Source organism: Synchiropus splendidus, chromosome 11 (genome assembly GCF_027744825.2).
Source record: "Synchiropus splendidus isolate RoL2022-P1 chromosome 11, RoL_Sspl_1.0, whole genome shotgun sequence".
Taxonomy (NCBI): domain Eukaryota; kingdom Metazoa; phylum Chordata; class Actinopteri; order Syngnathiformes; family Callionymidae; genus Synchiropus; species Synchiropus splendidus.
Genome location: NC_071344.1, coordinates 2,873,965 through 2,899,619, shown reverse-complemented (window position 1 = coordinate 2,899,619; position 25,655 = coordinate 2,873,965). Strand labels below are relative to the sequence as shown.

The following is a 25,655-nucleotide window of genomic DNA, read 5'->3' as shown; positions in this document are numbered from 1 at the left end:
CTTGCGTAAAAAATGTAGGGCACAAATCATCACAATTAAACAAATTGCATGAATAAAAATATTTTAATTTAAAATATGGTCTGCCAAAATGACACAAAACCCATTCAAAATTAATAAGAAAATAAATCATATATTTCTGTAGGAGAAAAATATGCAATTTTGCAAAAAAATATGAATATAATTTGAAAAAGGTGTAAAAAAAAAAAAAAGGTTCGACAATTCATCACAAAATGCATACGGTTTCAGGGACATTTTTGAATGTCAGAAAATTCTGTATAATATCCATTCTGAAGAGGTGCATATTGACTAAGTTGTCAAGATTTTGACGTGAATTTAATTATAAAGAGTTTCATTTTTTGCTTGTTTTTTTCGTCAGCTTGTTTGTTTTTGTCACTCCAAAGGTCACACCAAAGAAAACATTGCAGATATTTTTTAAAGTGAACCACAGGAAGCAGGTTAGTGTTAGTAGTCAGCAAGTGAATGGTCTGTCCCCTGTGTGTTCGCTTTATTCTGCTCTACACTGGAGACTTCATGAATTAACCAAGACAGCATTTGAGTTTTCTGGCGGCTTTGTTTGCCCACACTTGTTATCAGATCAAGAAGTAATTGTATTGTTGTGTCAGCAGATGATTAAAGAAACAACTCTGCCCTTGTTGCGAGTCTCTCACTGAATGAGACTGAAACTCTCACTGCGACAGAGCACTGATTTCACATGTGTGAGAAAGCCATCGTGGACTTCAGATCCTTCCTCCAACCAAGACCAAGTCCTAACCTAACCCAAGTCCTCGTAGACCACCAAGTCCTCGTAGACCACCAAGTCCTCGTAGCCCACCAAGTCCTCGTAGACCACCAAGTCCTCGTAGCCCACCAAGTCCTCATAGACCACCAAGTCCTCGTAGCCCACCAAGTCCTCGTGGATCACCAAGTCCTCGTAGCCCACCAAATCCTCGTAGACCACCAAGTCCTCGTAGCCTTCCAAGTCCTCGTGGATCACCAAGTCCTCGTAGCCCACCAAATCCTCGTAGCCCACCAAGTCCTCGTAGCCCACCAAATCCTCGTAGACCACCAAGTCCTCGTAGCCTACCAAGTCCTCGTGGATCACCAAGTCCTCGTAGCCCACCTAGTCCTTATAGACCACCAAGTCCTCGTGGCCCACCAAATCCTCGTAGCCCACCAAGTCCTCGTAGCCCCTGAGTTGCGGGTGTGAGATTGTCTTGTTCGACAGCCGGAGCAGCTTTCCTCTCAGGAAACACAGGAAAAGCTTGCGTTCATAACCTGAATCCTGTTTGTGATTTTGCAGCAGCAGCTGAGGTAGCAAAACAAGAAGTCCGAAGAATTCCAAACGTTTCCTCTATTTAGTTTAATCCCTGTGAACGGTGATATAATATACTGACGATAGATAGCTGAGATTCCAGGAAATGACAATAACATCTAGCTCCGGTGACCTGACCTCTGGGATTGGTGCGCAACTCATATGTGGGTCACTGAGGTTAAAAAGTGGGACGGTTGACTTGCCCCTTCACCACTTGTGTCACTGACAAAAATATGGGTCACTCATGTCGGAGGGTGTCCTTGAGCTCCCGGAAAAGACCTGCAAATAGAATGAAATATTTTCAATCCTGGACATAACTTCAAGATATGAATTCAGGTTTGGTTCTTGTTCTCATTGCATTTCTCAGAGGTTAAAAGTATATTCATTTTCATTGGATTTGTTCCTTTATAATCAATGAATTCAGAGGCTAAATAAAAAAAAAAAAATGTTTTGAGTGAATTATTCTGTCAAATAAACGACAACAAAATATATCAGCATTTCTTCATGGTTTTAGTTTGGTTTTTAATGTTTTTTAAATCGGCCTATTATTAAAGTTCTGAAGCAAAGAGTAGAGTTTCAGGACCTCTAATTTCACTGAGTGATTCTATTACATGCCTAATATATTGCAGTGAAATATCTGCTTAAAGTTATGGTCCGTAAAACAGGACTGACTTGATCTCACAAATGTGCGTCGCCGGGCCACAAATCGAACAGCGAGAAAACAACGTAACTGGAGCGCTTGAGAACTCGCGTATTGTATTGACACACAAATCCGCAGTTCAGGGCGTGTTGCGTGTGAAGAGTGTTGAGTCTGCAGCGCGAGACAGCCTCTGCTCGGAGCTCAGTCTGCCCTCAGAGGTTATGTAACACGGGCTGGGCTGGAGCGCACGCTAACGTCTGATCAGCTTCATGGAGCGCACTGAATTGCACTTGCTCTTTGACTTCACCTGACCCAGGGAATTCTTGTGTGGAATGAAAGAGTTTCTATCTGAAGGGGCACGCTTCATCAGCGTCCAACAGCCACAACAATTCTTATCGTGAGAGAAGACGGTTTGCCAGGGAGGGAGTGAACCTTGTGAACCATCGGGAGGCAAAAGGGAGGAGGGAACTTGAAACTGAATCCACAAAATCTAACCTGGTTCTGTTTTCAGAAGAGAAACTTAATATATCACAGAGCAAGGCGGGTCACAAATGACATTCTTGACTTACGTAAGAAGTTCTTTGTCAACAATAAGACTGTTTTTGTTTGTTTTTTATTACGCGGCAGCGCAGTCACCCTCTCCAAATACAGCCCGACAATTCTTCAATATTTTCATGTTGTTGTTGCAATGAATAGGTGTCTGCTGTGATAACCCCTCATCATCCGCAGTTAACCTCATTCATTTTATTGGCTTAGTCTTGTTTTGGCTTTTATGGCAACTGCCAGCGTGGCAGGCGCAGATGTCACGTTTTCACCAACATTGATTGGTGATACATTGGCTCAGCTTAGAAGAGCTTAGATTTTGGTGTCATTAGGAAACTCCATTCTCTGGACCTTTGCACCGAAGTCATATACGTTTCTTTCCGCATGACGTTCCACTAGGAGGGGTTAAGTTTTCGGACCAACCCATCCTCACTCCCATGGTGTAACGTACTGACATTGGGAAAGTGATGAAAAAGGCAGCCTTGTGCGTTGAATGTTACGACGAGGAGTTTCCATGGACTAGAAGAAGGTTTTCCTCCCATAGCGTTCCAAGCGCGGGCCACGGGGGCGAGGGCCGTGGATCGTGCGTTGTATGTGTCTGCAAGAGGTGACGTTGGTGTTGTTTCAACAACATATTTGACTGATTTAATGACGCAAATGCTGTGTGTTAGGAGATTTTTAAAGTTGCCTCTTGCTCACTCCCATCCAACAAGTGCTGTCATGGCCGTGCCACCGGCTACTGGACCTACTTCAGGCACCCCAAGAGGGGGGCAGTAAAAAAGTAGTATAGGTTGGGATGACACTTGAAACGCCGGAATAATGGTTCTGACCCGTAGCGCTCAGTCCAAACGTTAGATGACACTTGGCATATTTAGCACCTTGTAAGGCTATGCGCTTTAGTCACGGTGCCTCCAAGTATCGGCACCTATCAGAGAAGCGCTTGATCATTTCAGGATACCAAGTGGCCCAAATGAGAGTTCAGGAGTGGCACCACATGGCGTAACTGGTCAGGAGGGCCGGTTCTGTCCTGGGCTGTGCACTGGACTCTGTGGAGGAGGTGAGTGAGAGGAGGATGTTGGCCATCATGGACGACAGCTCTCACCCACTGCACCTTCAGCTCCTTCAGTGGACGACTGAGACACCCTCGGCGCAGGAAGGAGCGCTACCACAGGTCCTTCATCACCACTGCCGTCAGACTGCACAACTCAACTGTGTCGCTAACACTGTGTAGTTACCGGTCAACCACTGTCATATATGCACCCCGTCTGATACTGTACAATGTACATAGCACCCCACCCATGTTGCACCAACATTTGTATATTTGTAAATATGTTGAGAAGACTACCTTCTAGCGCTAATCATTTTTACTTATTTCTGTCTTCACTAACAGGCTAAGCGCTCCTGTAACAGTGAATAGCTCCTTGGTGAGATGACTAAAGTTGATCTGATCTCATCTTGTCTTAACCCACCACCCCATTCGCTCCATCCATTTGAGTGACAAGCTGCGTATGGGTCACAAAAGTTTTGGGAGTGAGAATGTGTTGTCCCATGTGATACAGAAAGTCAAACTTATCTCGCTAAACGCTAACACTTGGCTTTAGAAAACATAACATCCAATTGAGTCGCGAAAAGAACTCAACAGTTATGTGACTGTGGTGACTGTTATTATTCATTAGAAGGTTCTGCTTCGTAAGACTTTGGAGGGTGGAGACTGGAGGTAGTCTGCGGTTCAGACACGGCACTTTCACGGAAGCACTGCAAGCTCAAACATCATTGTTGAATCGACACAATTATTGTATCTAGTCAGTGTTTGGATTGATTATTATCATGCTGTGGTTTTATAAGTCGTGTGACATGAGCCCCTCAGTGATGGTCTGCTCATTGCTCAGTGCATTTCCAGAGACAAGTTTGGTGCTACAGCCAACATCCACGCAGCCGTCACAGATGATGTTGTCTTCTTCTACGATTGAATTTGTCGTCTCTGCAGCGTGACACAGCTGGCTCATAGCTCTGGATCATCCGATTAAAGGTGAGCCGAGGTGCAGACTACATCTCGTCCTGTTAGTCTGTGTGCAACTCACCAAAGCCTCAGGTGTTATGTAAGCAAACATGTCAGCTGATCACTGTCTGTTCCACAGACAAGCACGAGCTTTTCCACGCTAATTTTGCCTGACCTTTTTTGGATCACGGTTCAACCATCACTTCTGCGTGATGGTGGTGCAGGTCACATGTGGAGGGACAACAAGTCAGTCCAAAAGCCCTTCACCCTCTCTGACCCAGCGGTGACTCACCATCCAAAACAAGCACAACACCAGATATCAGGGCTGCGCCGCGATACCAAGCGCAGCTGTACATGTGGAGCGTGGCGGAGCTTTGACCTGATGGCATCACGCCTGCAGTGATATCTGAAAAACCAGTCTGTTTTCTGAGAAGAGTTGCCTCATACCCATCGCTAAATGTTTAATTTGAGGGGTTACTGTGGCCAATTGATTTAACGCCGTTTTAATAAAAACACATGAGTGAACAGACGAACTTCAACTCTCGCTGGATCAGTGTGCATTGGTTTGAAGTGGCTGGGATGAGGATCAGCACCTCTAAGTCTGAGGCCAAGGTTCTCAACCGGAAAAGGGTGGATTGCTCTCTCCGGGTAAGGAATGAGTTCCTGCCTCAAGTGGAGAAGTTTAAGTATCTTGGGCTCTTGTTCTCGAGTGGGTAGTTCGGGTATCTCATGAGGACGCCCCGTGGACGCCTCCCTTTGGAGGTGTTTCAGGCACGACCAGCTGGGAGGAGACCGCGGGGGCGACCCAGTACCAGGTGGAGGGATTACTACACTGGCCTGGGAGCATCTCGGGATCCCCCATTTGGAGCTGGTGGATGTTGCCCAGGAGAAGGGCGTTTGGTGTGGCCTTCTGAAGCTGGTTGGACTGAGTCAGTCCTACACGGTGTATATCCAACATGGTTTTGGAAACATTCTTCAGAGAGTTTGCTGCACACTGACATGATAGTGTCACCAAAGCGCCGCACGTTTGTCTGCAGTACTTTTACGTAAGGAGAGTGTCATGTTCAAAAAAAACGAGGTGACTAGACCTTCATGTCATGGTGCGAGAGCTAGCCAGCGGAAGGTTGCCCACCTTCTAGTCTCCACTCTAGTCAGAACAGGATGCGCATAGTCAGCAACAATTCTCAGGTCAAAATTCTCAGTTTATACCAAGGAGCCCAAAGTGTGCCGAGAAAATATTCCCACGCATTACACCACTGCCGCCAGCCAGGATCCTTGCTTTCTTGGTGTTTATTCTGACACGAACATTTGTTGTTGCAGCAGAAATGGAGACTCATTATTCCATTTCCTGCCGTACCCTCATTTTCATGTTCCCGCCTCACAGGAGTGAGGCTCAGTCAGGTCTCCTCTTGCTTCATGGTTAGTGGCGTTCTGCGTCCGATCGCCTCTCACATCCACCAGACATGATTTGGTCCAGACAACTGCTGCTCACTGGATATTTCCCTTTTTTGTTCTGGCTCTCACTAAACCATAGAGATGGTTGTGTGTGAAAATCCCAGTCGATCAGCAGTTTTTTAAAATACTCAAACCAGCCTGTCTGGCGCAAACAACTATGACACATTCAGGGTCACTTACAGTTCCCCATTCTGGTGCTCAGTTTGAACTTCAGCAGGTCGGCCTTCATGCTGTTGTTGCTGTCATGTCGATGCTGCCATGATCACAGACTATGGAAGAGGTTTAACCCTTTGGGTGTCATCAGCAAAACTGCGATAAGCCGACCAGTTCTTCTTCTCATCCTGAAGAAGATTATTGACATTATCTCTAACCATTTTCAAGCTGCAGCCTGTTGAAATAGCGATGTTAAAGTCGAATGCATCATTGTAAAAAAGTGGTAGCTAAAGGGTAAAATAGTGTCTGAAATTCATGGGACCAGTCAGTCCTTGCATACTTCACCAAAAGCAGGAGACTTTATTTAAACAACTCTAATGTAGTGAACCGGCCAGAGACGGCCTTCCTCAAAATGCCATGAAAAATGCAGGACGCTCTGTCTCCCACCAAATTAGACGTACTTGTCTCATACAGTACATGCTTTACGCAGAAAAGAGTGAATCCAGCTCTCCTTTCCAGGAAACGAATCCACACGCAACTCACTTAGGAGCCAGACTGTGAACATCCATTTAGTGGGCCAACAGCGGACTTGTGATCTGAAACGGTCCGAGGCAGTTTGGGAGTGCTACTGAAGATGACACGCATGAAGTCGGAATAAGAGTACTGACAACGCAGGGTGTTTTCCTTTTGTGTTTTTGGGTTTATTTTATGATTCAATGAGAGATCCCATTGCACACTTCATTATTGAGGGAACATCTACTGGTCACACTCATGTATACTCTTAATGTGACCCAGAGCTGAGAAGAATGCGCTGCTGAGAATCCTCGCACTCACTCACGCAGCAGCCTGGGAGATTGACCGGTCTTGTTTGTGCTATGTGCTTGTTGTGTGAGAAGACGTCCTGCTTATTTGGGGGCTTGCTATTTGAAGCATAAGAGAAATGTCCCTTGCAGCATTTCTTTCTTCATCAAGCGGTTCAAAGAGATTCATGCCACTGCTGAGAGGTCAAAGGGCAGTCCCTGGGAATGACACGCATTGCTAGGAGGTTTGCGCTTGCATAACCACTCTTCAATGGTCTTGTTTTGTTTTGCTGTTTGAGGTCATAATGCATTTTGCAGAGGTTTGGTCTGTCTATCTACGGCTGAAAACTTTATCTATTTATTTCCTGGGTGGGACATATTTGGTATCTTTGGCTTTTATGACCTTTGCCGAGGAGTGGTGCCGCTTCTGCTTTCACCGACATCTGGTCCTTGTTTCATTTTCAACAGTATAACTTGGATGGATAGAAAGTTTCAAGACTGGTGAATCAGCCGGCTTATTTTTCCTTAATCCTTTCTCATTGACTCTGATGTCATACTTGGATGTAGCAGTGACAATTTCTCTCAAAACTTTTTGTAGAGACTGGAGAATATTGGATGATGGAAGCAGCGTCTCAATAGCTCGTACAGGTTTCCAAACAAACAGAATTTGACCAGCGTTGTTGTCTTCTTTTTGGGGCCTGTCTCGGTACTGAAAATACGAGCAGTAGAGTGAATTGATGACTGTGCTGTGCTCAGACTCTCACTCGGGAGACGGTGCCCATAAAGACCCAGCAAGGTTCAGGCAGATCTTCGTGTGAGTTGAATCTGTCTCTGAAATTATGAGACAAACTTCCCAGCATCCCAAAATCCAAAATTTCTTATGGAATTTTGAAGTTTAATTTTCAGTCTGAATTCACTATTCACAGATAGTAATAGTGAAAATGGTCCTGCAAGATAAGGAAATTGCTGAGTCATCTAGTTTACACCCCGATCCATTTTTACAAATAGAAATTCCTTAACAGTGGAAAAGAGTCTTGTTTCAAGTCAACTGAAGTGCATGTCTGTCATTTGGATGCGTAAACATGTTCCCTGAACTCTCTGTTATCTGAACATTGTCATCAAATGATGTGTCCGTCCATCAAACCTACTCCAACCGTGAGAGAAAGATCTTGTGTCCTCACCAGTGTTAACTCCAGCTCGCTATGTTCAGCAAAGCTTTCAAATATAGCCTGTGGGATGAATTTCACTGACAGAAGCACGGTATGTATTGTATGTATGTGACACCACCTCGATAATCTGACTCCCGTTTCCCATAGAAAGTCCTTCACGATACACCGTGGGATTCTTCTCACGTTCAACATGTATCTTTTTTAGATGTGTCTTCTGCACAAACCTTTTTCAGGCGTTCAGTCAACTGAACTTGATCAACACGAAAAGCATCTTTTTTTGAATCGACAATGTCATTCTCGAGTGTCCTTTTTTTTCACCTCAAAACCTTCAGGGCTGTGGCTTGAAATACCCAACTGACACACGACGTCATCTCAACATTCTTCTTGGCAAAGTGCCGGTGTTCATTTGCAGCCTGACATTTCCTATAGCTCTGTAGATCTGAGTCGTGACTGTCGTTGCTATGTGCACAGACGTGCACTCCCACCGCAGGTTGACTGCGAGGCTAAATGTGTACAGCTGCCAGTAAAATGTGTTTTATAATGAACTTGTCGTGTAAATTGCCCTGCGCGTGTGTTAAATGGCTTCATATACCATGCCGACAGTAAAACGAGCAATTCATTTGCTGTGTTAAGAATTGTAAAAGCCAATAAAGGGCATTTATTGGCTGATGATGGGATTTATTTAGACGTCGTGAGCAAACTGAGAGAGTGCTCTGGATCCAATGAGGACAAGATGAGCTTTGTTTAGGTTTATTTGAGGCCATTGGGTGTCATTGAATTGGCCTGTTTCATTCTGTTTCTGTACCTTCAGTCACAACAAGGATGCTTGCAGCTCAAACGCTAACAGCCGAGCTTGTTTCATATAAGTGTGTACGCACTCAATGGCAAAAAAAATGGTCCTTGAAAAGGTACGGTTAGAAGAGGTGTGTGTGTGTGAATGGCACTGTTGGTGGCGCACACAACGTCACTTCAGCAGGCGCACATTCAGTGTCTTTGGACAGATCCGTGACCATCTTTGGAGCTGTGGTTGTCAGCAAGGATCAAACATAGTCACGATAAACTCATGGAATTCAGGTTCCAGAATCTGAAAACACGGAAAGTGCTTTGCAAATCGATCGAGAAGGATAAATGTCAGTGGTTCAACGTATGCTCATCTGACACAATGTATTTCAGCTCACCACTCAGATGCCAATAGCCAAAGTTGTTCTTCAGCTCCCTCATACTGGCGCATGCATACTCGATGATCTATTTATTATTATTACTATTATTGAGGGTATTCACTGTAACTACGAGGAAAAGCTCATCTCAAATTTCAGATAAAATATTGTGCAACAAATGTAAAGATTCGTGAGAAAATATAGTAAGTTAAGAACTTCTGCAGAACTTGGAGTCTTCACCTGAGGGGCCCTTCAGTCAAACCTATAGCTGAGTGAACTTTGGTGCCTTCTTGGACCATGATGAAAGAAATGACTGCCGCTGTTTCGATTCCTGTTTGGCTCAGGATGAGAAGCAGCTGATGGATTGATTGAGCACACGTTCACACAAGTTACATAATGTTTATTTTGAATTTGTACAAAGACTTGTCTCCTCGCAAACACCGACTTTCTGGAGTCGAAACAGCGAACTAAAAACATGTTGTGTCAGTGTGAGGCGTCACCTGCGTGAGTGGATTAAAACAAGTTGCCAAAAGTTGAGTCAACACGTGCGATAATGTTTTGATCAGGTTCGTTCGTGTTGCTCATCACAGTGAGTGGTTTCTGCTCCATGTGCCTCCCACATCTGAAGACACTAAGTTGCTATGTTTGTGCGAGAGGTTGTCTGTGTACTTTTCATTTGACTTCTACTTAACAGTACTGTCCCACTATTGACTGGTGACCCTAAAAGTTGGTGCTGCTCTCTCCTCCTGGAGCATTTGGGCTCCAGTTCCCACTTTTCTGGTCTTGCCAAGAAGGTCCTCTCAAGGGCCTTGTCAGGTTAATGGGAAGACTGGGGAAATAAACCACTGACATCCAGTCTTGAGTCCATGACCCTGAGCTTCTGGGGAGAACCTGGAATTGCTCAGGATGGAAGTCATAGTATTGAGGGGGATTCCCTTAACAAAGGCCTTGTAATGTCGTAGGTAAGACCAGTTCCCACAGCGTTTCAACAAACCCGAGCCTCAGTCCAGTTCCGCAGCTGGCGACAGGTTAAACGGCTGTAAAGACAGTCTCATTAAGTTCGCAGCCCTGAGAAGCCACAGGAAATCAATAAACCGAGCGAGGACATGCTGTTCTGCTCTTCGGATAAGTGGCCACCCAGCACTCGGGCAGGACAGGACAGGTGAGAAGCAGGAAGACTGAAGCTTCTTCTGCTCCACTTGCCATTTGTTCCACCATTAAAGAAGCAAGGGAAACTGTCGGCGGCTAATCGGAGGACGCTAGCAACTAAACAAAACCCAGACTTCAGGGGAAACTATGACCGAAGCAATTATTGCTATTTATAGTTTAAACATATAGTCTAAAACACAATATTTAGATGGCATTTCTGCTATTTTTTTGCTTTGTTGGGCCACGGAAAGCACCGCACTCATGCACCAAAAACATGCCAAACAAAGAGAAATTTAATAGAAAGATTTTTTTAGAATTAAAACAGAAATTCTGTTTGTAAATTCATGTCTTCAGCAAAATACCACTTGACTCACTGAGCAGAACAGTCCGTCTCCCCCCTTCTGCCTGTAAGTCCATTTGAATGGCTCATAATGTCAAAGGTACGATTCCACTGATGTGTGTTTGAGGAGAAAAAGGGGCCCTTCAGAGTTGCATCATTTCGTGACAGCGGTTTTTGAAGCATCTCCTGCTTACGTCTGGCTGTCAACCTCTCAGACAGTAGTTTTCAGTTTTGCCCCCGGAACATGTGACGCTCATTTAGTGAAATTCCAGTTGGCCAGAAATGTAAACACAATTCAAAGTGAAAAGAAGACATCAGTCAGGATTATGTGGGTCTTATGTGGGTCACAGAGGTCCTTTTGCCATCAAGTCGTGATTTTTTCATTGACGTTTCTGCTTTTAACTGGCACTCAAATCATCAGACAGTTGTACATTCACCTTTATCCCGAAGCATTCCACACGGTATTTGAGCTGGGACACAGGAAGTTGGACCCAAATCTTTTTATCATTTATTTATGAGAGATGTAACGTCACAGAAGAAATCATGTTTTATTACTTCCAATGGGCTCGGTGATTCTGAGAGTCATAAATCCAGTGCTGACCTAAAAGTGAGTTTAGCTTCCGGCCAGTTTATTCATATGAACTTAAATCCACTACAAGCGCAACTAAACAGAAGTATAATTTCAGGAAACCAGAAAAGAAGCCAGATTTAATCACCAAACTGGCACATCGTGAAGGCCGTAAACTCCGATTGGGTGTTAATACAAAGGATTTGTGTTTCATTTCCCTCGACTTTTTTCACCGGGACAAACACAGTTGATAGTAAACCTTCACTTGATCCCCCCGGAAAATGAAAAGGTCTAATAGTAAGCTCTATTACGCACAAGCATGAGCGCTTGGAGTTCAGTTTCTCTTTTACATGCAGGATATGACCCAGAAAATCTAATATAAAAGGTGGACTGAGGCCAGTAAGTCATCTTTTATTCATAGAGGACACACTTATGAAGAGAAATACCTTTTTTCCCCCTGAAGAAATATACAAATCCTACTGTAGTAAATCCGTAATGACGTAGAAGATGTTGCGTCATTTTGGAACGGAATGGTTTGGATAAGAAACTGCAATGGATTCCTCATATTGTACTTGTTGTTTTAGGGAACAGTGTGTTGTGGGTTTCCTGAAAAATCTTCTCAGAGTTTTTGATCACTAAAGGGAAGTACATGTGGCTGGTATTGCTAAATCTGGAAACACCCTCGACCTCAGAGCCAACTTTTTATTGCAGTAGAAGAGTTTATTAGAAATGGTGGCCTGAGAAGTCCAAAGCAAGACCAGCTTCTTGGACACCAGTTTGGTCAAGGACATTCATGGGACCAGGAGTTCGGTTTGAGTTCAGATGAACATGGCATGTTGCTTGTGAGTGATCTACTGTTGAGATGGCAGTCAATATGACCACCAGTAGAAGCTTCGGCATCAGCCTCATACTTGGAGTAGAGCTGCTACGCAAAGAAATAAGTCAATTGAGATGCTCTGTTGATCTAACTTGCAACCTTTGTTTTCAATGTTACATGCTAAGAGTAGCCCCACTAAGGCAATAGCGCGATTGAGCCGCTGACTCCAATTGTGTCGTGTTTACATGCAGTGGAGAGAAAGCCGACAACCTTGTAGTTCACCTCCAACGTGGGGTTTGTGGTGGGAGTTCTTCGGTCCTTCTGGTTCAGTTGCCAGTAGAAGAAGAACAGGGAAAGTCGAGAGCTAACGTAGCACTGTTTGAGACTTTGAGGCCACTTGATCAGTTAGTTTAAATTGACACTGTCAATGTGCTTTCTTTGGCAAATTTCAGGATTAAACCAGCTAGTTTCAGATTAAAATTAAATATTCAGGAGACCCTGATGTGTTGGTATTGCAAGAATGACAGATGCTGAGTAACTAAAGCCCAGAGGAGTGCATTTGATGACTTAGCAACCATGCTAATGCTTGCTAGCGTGACGATAATGTCGTCTCCTTAAACCAACAAATCACATCTTCTAGTCTTCTTGTGAGAAGAAACCATCAAAACGCCCTGCGTGAATGTGGCTCAAGACAAATCTGCACATCAGCAGAACAGCGTTGTCGTGAGTTACAAAACACAGCTCATGTCAGGTTTGTTACGTGTTCACCACAGACATGGGCTAAACCCGAGGAACATACATCCTGCATCAGGTCACACACAAGACTTCTCCATTTTATATGAGGTGATGAGTCGAGGAGCTTGTTTACGTCAGCTGTGTAGCTGAAGCTAGCACATCACCCAGTCCGGTCAGAGTCGAGCTACTTGACTGCATCCTACTGTAGCTTAGTCCAGCTATTAACCACATTATCCGGGTTGTGTAGTGCGACTAAGAGAAATTCCAATTTCTTTCCAGTAGTCTGACAAAGCTGTACATGTATTGTAAAAGTCTGGAAAGTAGTCGGACACAGTAACTTGTTTTTCTGTCATCTAACTGACCTCAATGAGTTCAACCCGGTGAGGTACGCAGGGCAGATCCAGATAGAGACGATGGTTGTTGACGTTTGACCACTGTGAAATCCCAATGTCCGAACTGGCAGTTAAATGGGAAAGTTGGAAAAAAACTCCACCTATGAAACCGAAAGTCATGTTGGCTGGCAGTAGGTACAAGAAAAAAAACATGTTCAATTTGAATTCTCATATTATCCCTTTCCCCCAATAGCATCGTAGTTGCTTAGTCTGCCTAATGGGCGGTCAGCACACGACGCCCTGTCGAACAGGTTTTCATGAAACATTTACTCACAGAATTGTTTGTATGAATTCAAAGTTGTTGACATACTTTGTTTCATAATTTATCGTGTTCAGCCTATGATGCTTTGAACTTTAGCTTCAGCGCTGATGAAGCAACTTGGTGTCGCCAGACTGTACGTGTCTGGAGGGAAAGTCCTGCATCAGCACTTTGTAATGTAAACGTATTGTCAAGGTCGTCTGGAGTTCATTTCCTGCTCTATTTACATCCCGACCTTCCTGCGGCCCACCAAAGCCCCTCTTCACGCAAGCCAGAACTAGAACAATCTGGAGGATGTTTACCGCCCACTTGGCAAGGACCCACCGAAACACCACCGTGGAAGACGGGCACTTACGTAACCCTCCTCGTGTTCCAGCGGATAAAAAGCAGAATGATCATAAAAATAATTGCAGCCCTCCGACTTCTGGAAACTCACCACTTAAATTGCTCTTTTGTTTTGCGAGCGGCGGCAGGAAATCTGAGACCCTCAAATTAAGGTGGATTTAGAAAAACAACTGAGATCCTGCTGTTCCAGTCGTTGAGTCTGAGGCGTCAAACATCAACTCTTTAACCAGCTTCTGAAGGGCTGTGGTTGGTATGTATTTTAATTCAATTGATATCACATAAAAACTGCAAGGCAAAATATTCTGCTTTAAATTATTGTGTCCATAAAAAAGAGCACTCTTTTTTTTTTTCAGAAAGATCCGTTCCCTTAAGAGAAACCGCAGTCCGCAGCGCGGCGCACAAACAAATGAAAACACCACCATGTCATACGCTTATTTCATACGATTTCACAGAGAGCTTCTTTGGCCATTCCTGCGGAAAACAGTCTTTCTCTTGTTGTTTAAGAGATGAAAGCCTTTTTTTTCCAGCTTATGCAACCACCTGCCCTTTGACCCCGCATGTGTCACATGTTAGGTTAGAGGTCCCTAATTTACGCGCAGCCTCTCGCTGTGCGCTGGTGCCATGGATGGGGGGGGAATCGTGGTAAATCCGAAACCAGTGGCTGCTGACCTTTGTCTCGGAGAATAAGATGTTCTGAACCGGCCACATTCCTGGCGCGCCTTTGATCAGCCGGGGAACAAACACAGCTGACCTCAGCATGTATGGGTTGTGTTATTACTATAACGCAGAGCCTTTTATAGTTGCATGGACATGAAACTGTCATCGATAACAGTTATGAGTGACACTTAAACACGGCTACTTTCATCTTTTCTTGATGGAGCAGGTTCCACAACTGATGTCCTGGGAGTGGTATTGTTTCCTCTGAGGGCAGAGCTCAGCGTGAATATTGTGTGAATATTCAGTGCTCTCCCAGCGGTGAGCTCTGAGCGACGGCTCTAAATATGAAAACATTCCACGTTCACGTGCCAGGGACAACAGATGCTTCGGAATTGGGTCATTAACTTTCGCCTATTCTCATCACGGCGTGGAGAATAGATTTTCCCATCAGGCCAATATAAAATACATGAAGATCATCAGGCAGTAAAGGTTTGGCTCCGTGGGGAGTGTTTCACTGAAGTCAAGCAAATCACTTCAAATTATGAGGAACAATACTTTATAGATAGATAGAAACTTTCTGTTAAACACACTTAATGAACACACGTAAAAACAATGTCGTATTAAGGTGATGACTTTCACGTTTAAAAAAATGAGGTGGTTTAAGACTAGTTTGAAACACAGAGTAAAAAGTGTTGAACATTCATATGTTGTTAAGATTATTGTTTCAACATGGTGCGGGACAGGTCACGCTTGGCCCCAGGTCTAAAAATCAAGGGACCAAAAAAAGTGGAACATAAGAAATTGAGATTTAAGTATAAATTCACCGTTTTAACCTGCATACCATACCACAACAGTGGAAAATTAGAAGAACAAATGTTGTTCAGAATAGCAACTATGCAAACTCCGTCGCAACACTGGCTTCAATTTTAGTCACAGTCTGTGTCGAGGAGCGAAATATGGCATCACACCAGGAAATAGAAGTCTGACTGGCAGCCACATATAGACAGAGCTCCATTTCCACTGGCGCTGACCTCAACAAATCCCGATGATATTTGGCCTTTAGCTGCTGAAGAAAAGGACGTTTGAACCCATAAATCAAATTAGCTCAAAACAAACTATAATGTCATTACACAAATCGCATCATAAATTCTCAAGTCAATGAGCAGCAGGCATCTTTCAACCGCAGAGAACTCACTACGGCTAGGACACGGAAAACTATGGTCAAAAGCAAAATAGGTTTTGGGCACTATCTTGACTTTACGTCTTGTTAGGGACCATCAGGGATAAGTGAGTGCAGTGCTGAGTAGCATGTTGACCAGGCGACTGTGTTTATAATGCCATTCATGAGTCCCATTGAAGAGTTCCAAGTGTTCCCTCGGGTCTTGCCTTCACTTCAGCACTCATTGACAGGATGACTGAGCCTCGACAGACGTTTCCCTCTCTTTCAGAGTCTGAAATCCCCAGAGTGAATAGAAAGCAGGTTGAATCCTGCTGAGCTCCCTCACGAAGGAGGGGAGGGAAGAGGAGAAGCAGCACGAGCCAGATGGAATACATGTGTGTGGATGGAGAGTGAGTGAGTGAAGGCTCAGGAGAGAGCTGCAGTGACCAGCTTCTGTCATTGGTTGTGCACAAGGATGCAGGACACTGGGGGAAGTGAGAGGAGTTGGGAATCAAATACTTATAAACCATCATCTGTGCACCTGTAGTCATGCAAATCTTCATCATTTTTCTCAGAAAAGATAAAATTGTAACAAAAAATGCTACTTCCACAAACTAGTTTTCCCTTTTTTGACTTATATAAGTGTTTGTCATCCTCAATTTTAATCGTGTTTGAAGTTCCTGCTCTCTTCTCTTTTGGAAAACACTGTGTCCCTTTTTGGTTCGACAGGAAATGTGGGTTGCGTAACATTTCTGCATGCACCGCTTGCGTCTGACTTTCGTTTCATTGAGCTCCGCCGACATGATGACATTTCTGGGGACGCAGTCAGATTAAATTTTTCGCTGCATGCGAAGCTGGCCTCACTTATCCCAGAACAACCCCACAATTTCCATCCGAACCAGATGTTCTCCTCCTTTTTTATTTTTCATTGCATAAGAGGAGAAATCCAACCACCCCGGTGGATGCTTTACACGACTGAGGCTGAGAACTGGTGCAGTCCACAACAGCCACCAAACGTTGTGGTGGTGCATTCTTCATTAAGTAGCCTGCATCTTTCTGGGGACGGAAAAAGCAAATGGAAAATAGTGAGCAGCACCGGTGAGCTTTCAACCAGATAAATGTTTGAACGCCAGAACAAACAGGAAACAGTGACAAAGAGAGTTACATAATGAAAAGCAGATTTTTTTCAATGAGTAACCGTTTCATTTTCAACACGTTCACTGGCACAAAATGAGTTGACAGATGTGAACTGTGAGTCAGATGCAAAAGCATTTTGGTCACTGACCAGTGAACTGCTTTTACTGGAGAGGAATTATCTGCCATATAAAAGTAACTGCAGTGTATTGTTTTGTTTTCCATTACGAGAAAGCTCACATGAAGTCCAACTGTGGCTCCTCCATGAAGTCCACTTATACATTTTTGTATAAAATATATATATAAATATATATATATATATATATATATATATATTTCAAAGTTATTTTTTTATTTATTTATTTTGACAAAGTTCATTAATAGACAGAGTTAGTTAATGTTTTCATAATCCTGATATAACTTTATGAGCAGCAATAAAATGTACTGCAGTAAACTAATTTTCTTCGGTTGTATTTAAAAACTTTTATTCGGTTTCTGCCTCTTGTTCTTTATCTCATGACCTCGTGAGCGTCCCTTATTTCCTGCACATCCTCAGTGTCACTGCTTCTGTCATTCCATTCTCACTCAGTTCTTACTCTTTAACTCGCTCTGCATCATTTGCTTCTTGAAAGACCTTTAGAATGGGAAGCTTATTAGTGACTTTTATGATAACACATCTTAAAATAAGGATCGGTGGAATGAGCAGCTGCACCGCAAGGAGGTGGAAACGCTGGGTCCAGTTCAGTGCTAGCATCTTTGTGAAGCTTGTATGGGTTTTGTCTTTATTTACCTCCACACTCTAAAAACATACAGACGTCAACTGATGACATGTCGGTGCTGGTGAGCGTGTGTGAGTTGTTTATAAATAAGCATGCGAGCCTGAGGGGTTGGCGCCGGGATGCTTCCTCTTGTGTGTGAAGTGGGCATGTGAGCAGACTCGGGACACGCTGCAGAGATCCTATCTTCCCTGGCATTTCACCAAGAGAGCCAGTGAAGTGGTGGGGAAGCCTGCGTGCAGCCTCCTGCTCCGGCTGCTGAACTATCTGTGTTTTCATTGGAGACATGTTCGAGATAAACTGCCCAAACTCCGTTAACAAATGACATGTATAACGTTACACTTCCTGAAGGACATGCGGAGCGGCTTTGATATCGATCTTACGCGACCGCTTTTATTCAGCGTTCCACTGCTGACTGAGATCATTGGCAGCGCAGAGAAACTTTGAACGAATTGTTCCCTTTGTAATCCCCGAACATTTCCCCCGGGAGCAGAGAGGCGAGGAAACACAAACCTCAAGTTGTCGTCAGACTAGCGTCTCCCTGTCGTCGTCGTCGACGACGACGACGACGACGACGACGACGACGACGACGACGACGACGACGACGACGACGACGACGACGACGACGACGACGACGACGACCACCACCACCACCACCACGACCAGCTCCACGCCGCGCGTGAGTGCAGCACTGACTCTCAGGTGGAGGATGGCTGAAGCGACAGACAGGACAGACTGTGCAGCGCGTCCTGGTGATTGACTGCTGAAAACACCGCTTCAGGCGCTCATATGTCATTTTAAATGCCATTTACGGAGGGCTAATCGCCCGCAGTGGCTAATTGCTCCTGCGCATTCCTGTCGGTGACGAAAGGTTCAGTCAAGTCACTTTCCGCTGCAGACTCCGGGGTCTACACTGGAGTTTGGTCAAACCGAGTCGGAGGCGTCCGCGCTGCTCTCTTTGATCTTCGTCTGGCTGAGTTTTTCAAAGGCCTGAAGCTGAGTCGCTGGGTTTAGCTGAGCTCACCCCTGGAGAAGCCTCAGCATATTGCGTTACTCGCACGCTGCCCTGACTGACTGGCTGGCTGCCAAGCTGTCTGCAGGGACGCAGCGCTTTGTGTTTCGTTTTCACCCAGGCGATCCACTGGAAAGACTTCACTGCGATTTGTGGTCGACGTGTTTTCGATGACGTATGTAAACTGTCTGTGGATTAGGGACGCTGTCAGATTTGTCACTTCAGCCTCTTCTTCTTGGAAAAGCTCAGAGAAAGAAGCATTTTATTCCTCTCTACTGCTGCCCACTTACGTGGAAAACCAGTGTCTCCACCCTGAGTCACAAGTCGATGACTGAGCTCCTCAGTTTGTCCAACGCCGTGCGCTTTCTATTTTCCTTCAGCCAAAAGTGAGACTCGTAAAAGTACATGGCTTTCATCACAGAGTAGAAGTACCTCAGTCTCACTGCCTCGTGTTTTGGACATGGCAGAAAGTGATTCATCATGTGACCAAGGGGCATTAGAAATGTGCGCCAAGTTTGAATATGAGAAACCGTAATTCATCTTATTAAAATATTCAAACTAAATACTAAAATATACACTTTTTGAATATTATTTTGGGTATTTTTTGTTCATTTAAGGAGGAAAACTGTAGTATAAGAATGAAACCCTTATTGTGAAGAGGAAAAATACATTTGAATGGAAAAAATGTTGTGATGATATCGGAAAAAAAATAAAATATGTTGAAAAACGTGTATGCTTTAGACACAGGGAACCGGACAGAGGCTGTCAGGAGGCCCTACAAGGGCCACTTCTGGCTGAGATCAGTTGTGTTTTCCTTTTTCACTCATCCGACTCAAACGACTTCCAGGACTCACCACCTCCAGTGAGGGAGCATTCCACTCGTTTCCTGTCCCAAACTGTCCCTTTCCAAAGTGAACTCATCCACCGATAAATCCATCCGATGACGAAATGAACCGACTTGTTTTCAACTGACGCTATATTTGATGTCAATAATGGCGTCTTGTTAAATTTTATCACAAAATCCTTGGGGGTTTTTTAGGTTTGACTTTTGCTCATGAAAGCTATTTCAGTCAGTGGTTGTTGGATTTGCAGACTGGATAACTTCCTTATAGTTTATTATTTTCCTGGTGCTTCTTTTTACAAGACTTTTCAGGCAGCGCTCATGAGATGAAAACTGTGACCTGCTTCTCTGTGCCTCTGGTTCGAGTGATTGTCTCAACATACAGGGCAGAGTCACTTTGCATTAAAGGTACAATGATAGTTAGGTGGTTGATCCGATCAGTCACTGAGTGATTGACATGTTCTTCATGCTCAGAGTCAGAATAAAGCACGTTCCTATATGTAAATTGATCTGATGAATGAGGAGCTTGAAGGTGAAAGTATCATGTGACTTGACTGCTGTAGACCACAGGGGGTTGGAGTTAGCAAGGAACAGGTCGGTCCACTGACCTTTACAAGAGCGCTGCTCTACACCACCCATAATGCACTGCAACAGTCGAAGCTCTTGCAACAGCTAACATTGCAAGAGCAGAAGTTAAAAACAATGGTTTGTTTCACACCTTTTTTATGGTTGTTTTTTACTCCCCTGCTGGTCAACTGAGGTCACATGACACTAACAAATCGGATTTCAAGAATACTGTAAATGCACTGCTGTAAAGCAATCTGCTGTTTCACAGCATAAACCATAAAGCCATCACATGGTGGTATAAAATTAGGTTCAGGTTCCTTCAGCGTGGTTGTGGAAAAGTTCCGTAACAAATAAACTCGTATCTCACGGCATCTCTCTGAATCACGTGGTGTCTTACTGACTGACTGACCTTCGGAAAAGTCGAGTGTCTCTTAGTCGATGTCACAGTCTAGGAAGGCCACAAGGAAACATCAGCTCCACTTCACATGCAGACCAGCACTCACACTCAGTTTTCATCGAGAGATATTAAAATGTAACCGTTAGATTCCACATTTATATTAATTTTAGCTTTCAGTGTACCAGTTTTGATGGCTTCCTATGCATAGTTTTGTGGCGTAAGTGAATTAAAAACAGCAAGAAAAGCGAGTTATTTATGTAAACATTTGGTTTATTGCAAATGTGCAGATGTATCCAAAAGACTATAACAAAAGAAACAACCATTAGTATTCCGTGGATACTTGACAGCAAAAACACCGTTGTCTTGACAAAACAAGTAGCAACCTAAAAAACAAGGTGCCTCCTTGTGAAGTTCAACACATGGTCCATGTTTGCTCACCGATTGCCGTTGTGAAAAAAAAAAAAAAAAAAAAGTTTTTGGTATGACAAACAACAACAGCGGCGGCGGTGGCGGCAGCAGTGTGGAAGCATGTTCCTCTCTTACTAAAGCACAGGCACTGTTGTCGTGCCGTCGTTTCTTAAACTGGCGTTTGAAACAGTCTAGACGGTGAGCAATGCTGCAGGTGTCAGGAGTGCATCGACAGCAGGAAATGCAGGCGTCTCGTCTGCTTGCTCTATGACATCGCTTCTTTGTTTACCTCACCAAGCTCTGTTTTCCAACAGAAAGGCGAACTAGGCGGGCGGATATGCCTTCCTCCTTTACAGTATAGCAAAAATAGTCTCGTCAAAACCAAATGTACAACAGTCCACGTCTCAAAAACACGTCACTCTTCTGGTTCAAATCAATCAGATGCGACATATTGTCGGATTTACCCCCCAATCGAGCCCTTTCTGCAGAAATATTCAATCATTACAGTTCATTCGCAGGTAGGAGCCGACGTCTCAGTCTCCTCATTTGTGTAGTCACTGTACATCGACGCAAATTGTTGCAGGTGCAAGTCCGTTTTGTTGTGACAACGCAGGACAGATCCATATGATGATGCTCTTCTCAGAGGAAAAAAGGACAGGTTTCCCACAATCACTTTCCCTGTATTGCAAAAACAGGGAGAGCCCAAACGTGGTTGTGCGACCCCATTAAAACGGCACTTGTTGGAGGTCTTCGACTTGGCAGGAATTCCTCCCTCCGAAAGGCAAGCGCTTGGCAGTTCTAGTGAGCTCTGTCAGATCCCGGCGCTCTTGTCTTCTAGAGAGAGACTACATGTGGGATGGTATCAGAGCACAGGCCCGGCTGCTCCAGTGAGAAGGTCTCACCGAGTCCTGTTTGGAGCAAATCTTTCAGTCCCATCTCAGCCCTGATGTCATGTCACATCTTCATCTTGAGGGGGTGCACAGCGACTTGTCGTCGCCAACACTAAAACGGAGGTCCATTACTGTGTAGAGGCAGTGGCTCTGCCCGCCCCAAGGCAGAGCCACTTACACAGCAGAGCCAGTGGCGTGGCCGCAAGGCTGGTGTTGGTGGTGGTCCTGGGACACCTGGGAGCACTGGTTGTCCAGCAGCGCGTCTGCTGGGATGCGAGACTGGAACTTCTCCATCTGCTCAGGGCTGGCCAGGTTCTTGAGAAGGTAGTTCTCCCTCTCCAGCTGGTTGTTCTTCTCCGCCAGCTCCTTGATCTGTTCCTTCAGGATCTCCACCTCCTCACGAACAGCATACATCAGGTGGTTTTTGACAAGATCCTGCAAAAACAATGGGAAAACCAAGACATTAGCACAACAACATTCCATCACCCAGTCTATCAATACCACAAATAAAAACTCTTATTTATCAAAAGTCTAGAGGATGTTGTTCACTGACTTCAGCTCTATTTTAGGTCAAAGCTTTGCACTTTTTAGGCTCACGCCTAGCAAAAACCTGCTGTAGTGACATTGTGTTGGCATTGCTGGATTTGTTTCCAAATAAAAAAAAAAGTTACACGCTTTGCAACAGCAAGTTATAGAAAATGGCTCAGAACTACACTGCAGACTGCAGAAGTTTGTGAGTTTACAAAGTTGGTTGCAGAAATACTGTTCATGCAAATGTTAAACTGAAAAATGTGTTACGTTTGCATGGCTTTCAAAATAAAGAGAAATCGCTGACCTACATGTTTTTTCACCGGCAAGTTATTCTTCATTTTTTTTACTATAAGGCAAGTCACTTTGATGCTGCCTGTTTGCTTAATCATTCCGTTACCATATTAAAGGATATTATACTTTTTATATATGCAATACTTTTAACTTTTCACCCTCACGTTCTTGTTCATCACCATGTGTTCTTTTGCAGATGTACTTTTATCTTAGGTACCTTTAAAGTCTTGGCTTGAACATGCTTTTGCAGTTGTAATTACCTTTTGTCTCTAACATTTTACACTTTGCAACTTGAGTACGCATTTGCACATTTAAGCTAAGAGTTGTGATCTTATTTGGTAATGAACATTCTCTACTTGTTCCTCTGGAGCTTCACTCGTGAAAGACTTTAAAGCGGAGTTGCTCCTGTTCTTGCTCGATCAAAGGCAGGACGTGCCATGAGGTAACACAAAAGAGTTATGTCTGCACCTGACCCACAACCTTGCCTCCATGTTCAAATGAGATAGGAAGGTCAATGAAGCCGTTTGCTCACCATCGCCTGCTCGATCTTGTTGTCGATGGCCACAACGCTAGCACCAGAGGCACTGCAGAGAGAAGAGCGGCCCGTCAACAAACAACGGTCACGACAGCACAGGGTTCATGTCCAACTTTCAAAGACAACTTTCATTCAGTGTAGAATAACAAGCCACTGACATGACTTTCGAAGCTGTGAGAGGGAAACTGAAGCTCATATTTAATGATACTTTCGGTTGTTTGCGCAGGCGCACCAGTAACTTCAACGGGCATCAACGAGGAAAACAGTCATAATAGTGTAGTAAAACGTGAGTAGAAGATCGATCGAGGACGGGTTTTGAACGGCATAGGTACCTGTTGTCAAGTTTGACCGACACCACATCTCCTCCGAGCAGCGAGGAGAAGAAGGATATGGAGAAGTTATGCAACTGGTAGACGGCTACCTCCATCGGCGACTTAGCGAACATCTCCGCGCTCATGTTCAGCACCACACTCCTCTGAAAAATGCTTCTCGCCACGTTTGCGACTGGTTGTCCACGTCTGTAAGATCCGGGTTTATCGCGACGCACTGTTTCGCTAGTGCCGTGTCCGAGCTGAGCTTCGCCTGTGTTTCACGAGCGACTGTCTGGTGCTATTTCTGCCCCTGGCTGCTTTATATATGCCTGGCCTCGTGACGTCACATGACGCGTGCGCATGATTAGGCAAATCAAACGGCGGGCTGGACTTTTTTTTATGGCGCGTTCAGGAGCATCAGGAAATTTCCAGTCACTTGGACAGGGCTGCGTGTTTTTATTTATGGCACCGCGTTGTTTTCCAACGGAACTCGATGTTCACTCAGTCGTTCGACGTTATGTATTATTTCATACAAAACTTAAAATATAATTATTGTCACAATTATTTCGACAAAACATAGCGATTGGGTTCAAACTGTGCTGAGTCAGGGAATTCCCAGAAACTGAAGCGTGATGTTTTCATTGCTGCCACTTTATGCGTTTAAATCAACAAGTTTGGAAATATTAAACAAATAAAAGTTTAATGCGAAGATTAAGATTCGACTGCAGCGCGTGAACGTCTCTTTGTGCTGCCGCACGCGCCCTGCTCTTCTATCAAAGAAATAGGTCACGTTACATGATCGTTCCATCTCTCTTTAATTTCATAACTTAAAGACTTGGCAATGCAAAAGGCGTCGGGTGCAAAGTGAATCGTGACCATCGTGTTGTTATTGTGGCCCTCGCCGGTGTACACAGTGTACCGGATCACGGTGTACCCGACACACGTACGCGCATGTATTTACATATGTACTTTTCCATTGACGGCGCCTGTACACTTCCTCTATTCGTCTGACCTCTAGTGGCCTCCAGTGGTGAGGACGCGTATTGCAGCCACCACGTGCTCCTGCACTCTCCACTCCTCAATAATTCAACATATCCTGCAGCTATTCCTGAATATTTCCTTCAGTTTACACAGATGTATCTCCAAGTGAACATTTCTGGTGATTCCTAAGATGCGCTGGCATTCGTATGCAGTATCAATAATATAATCTTCTGAACAGATCAGGGCGTCAGAATGCATCAAAAACAAATCCACCCCAGAGGTGACCTTTGAACTTAGCACGGTGTGGCGATGCAAGCGACTGTTCTGCTGCATGTACTAAACGATTTGTGGCTAACCGCATACACTGGGGAAAAAACACGGCAGCTGTCAGCCTTGTTTTCTCAGGGCTCTCAAGTCTGACTGGAGTTGTGCAAGAGATCCGTCAACACATTTCTGTCTGCACAAGTTTGTCATGCTTCTTGTTTTGTCAAAACGATTAAAACTTTTTAAAGTCATATTTGTATTTTAGCTGCAGTGAGAATAGTTTCTTTTTATGACGCGCCTATTTGGTATATTCCCAGTCATGCATTCAACCAATTCAAGAAAATTCTGCTTTATCCTTTTTTTCATGTTTGTGACAAGGACACTGGAGCCCGTCCTCGCTGCCTTTGATGGTGAGGCTGAAGGGCACAAGTTCATCACAGCACATACATAGAAAAGCAGTTACCCTCTGGAGTATCTGCCGGGAAGGAACCCATACAAACCCAACACCAGTTCACTCTAAAAGGAGAGTTGCCTCTCCACACGTTTGTGATAGGACAGAACTTTAGGAATTCATAACTGTATGAAATCGAAATCAAACGACAGCTATGAACCAAATTATCAGTGACATTCCAGTGAACAGCGCCCTCTCAAAAGGCCCATTACGCACTGCAAGTCTGGTCACAGCTGGGAGAGGTTGTAACTCCTCGTCTTTTAAAGGTGGTCACTTCCAGACAATTCAATGAATGCTTATCTTATTTGGACTGAGGCTGTATTCAGTCGGCACTTATCTGTGTGATTAACTCTGCTGCTGCAATAAACTGCTCTTTGTGTCTCTTTAAATAGATCATTCCCTTTAATTAAGTGTACTTTCAAGGATTCCTTACATTCACTTCAGTCACCATGTACGAGTCAGACACAGCCAGCCTGGTATTTATTATCTTTAGCTGAAGCAATTAAAAAAAAAAAAACAAGGAAAATATCGCAAGTAGGTCGGCGACTGAATTCATGATTTTGGATGCACATTTGTGTGGTATGTGAACGTGAAACTACCTTTCCATTCCATTATGA

The 25,655-nt window shown here is 44.3% G+C and overlaps 1 protein-coding gene across 2 annotated transcripts in view; it reads right to left on the bottom strand.

Annotated features, from left to right (window-relative positions):
* Positions 1-20,625: 20,625 nt before the first annotated feature.
* tsc22d3 (TSC22 domain family, member 3) overlaps positions 20,626-25,655 on the bottom strand; it is a 35,047-nt gene continuing 30,017 nt past the window's right edge. Inside the window, exons 1-3 of one of the 2 annotated variants that reach the window (XM_053878494.1) lie at positions 23,364-23,652; positions 23,029-23,080; positions 20,626-22,109 (exon numbers count right to left, since the gene is read on the bottom strand). In XM_053878494.1, coding sequence (XP_053734469.1) covers positions 21,849-22,109; positions 23,029-23,080; positions 23,364-23,488 — 438 coding nt within the window. In that variant the 5' untranslated portion in view covers positions 23,489-23,652 and the 3' untranslated portion in view covers positions 20,626-21,848. Of the gene's footprint in view, positions 22,110-23,028; positions 23,081-23,363; positions 23,653-25,655 lie in introns of those variants that run through there. The other variant, XM_053878493.1, reaches the window with a different exon arrangement.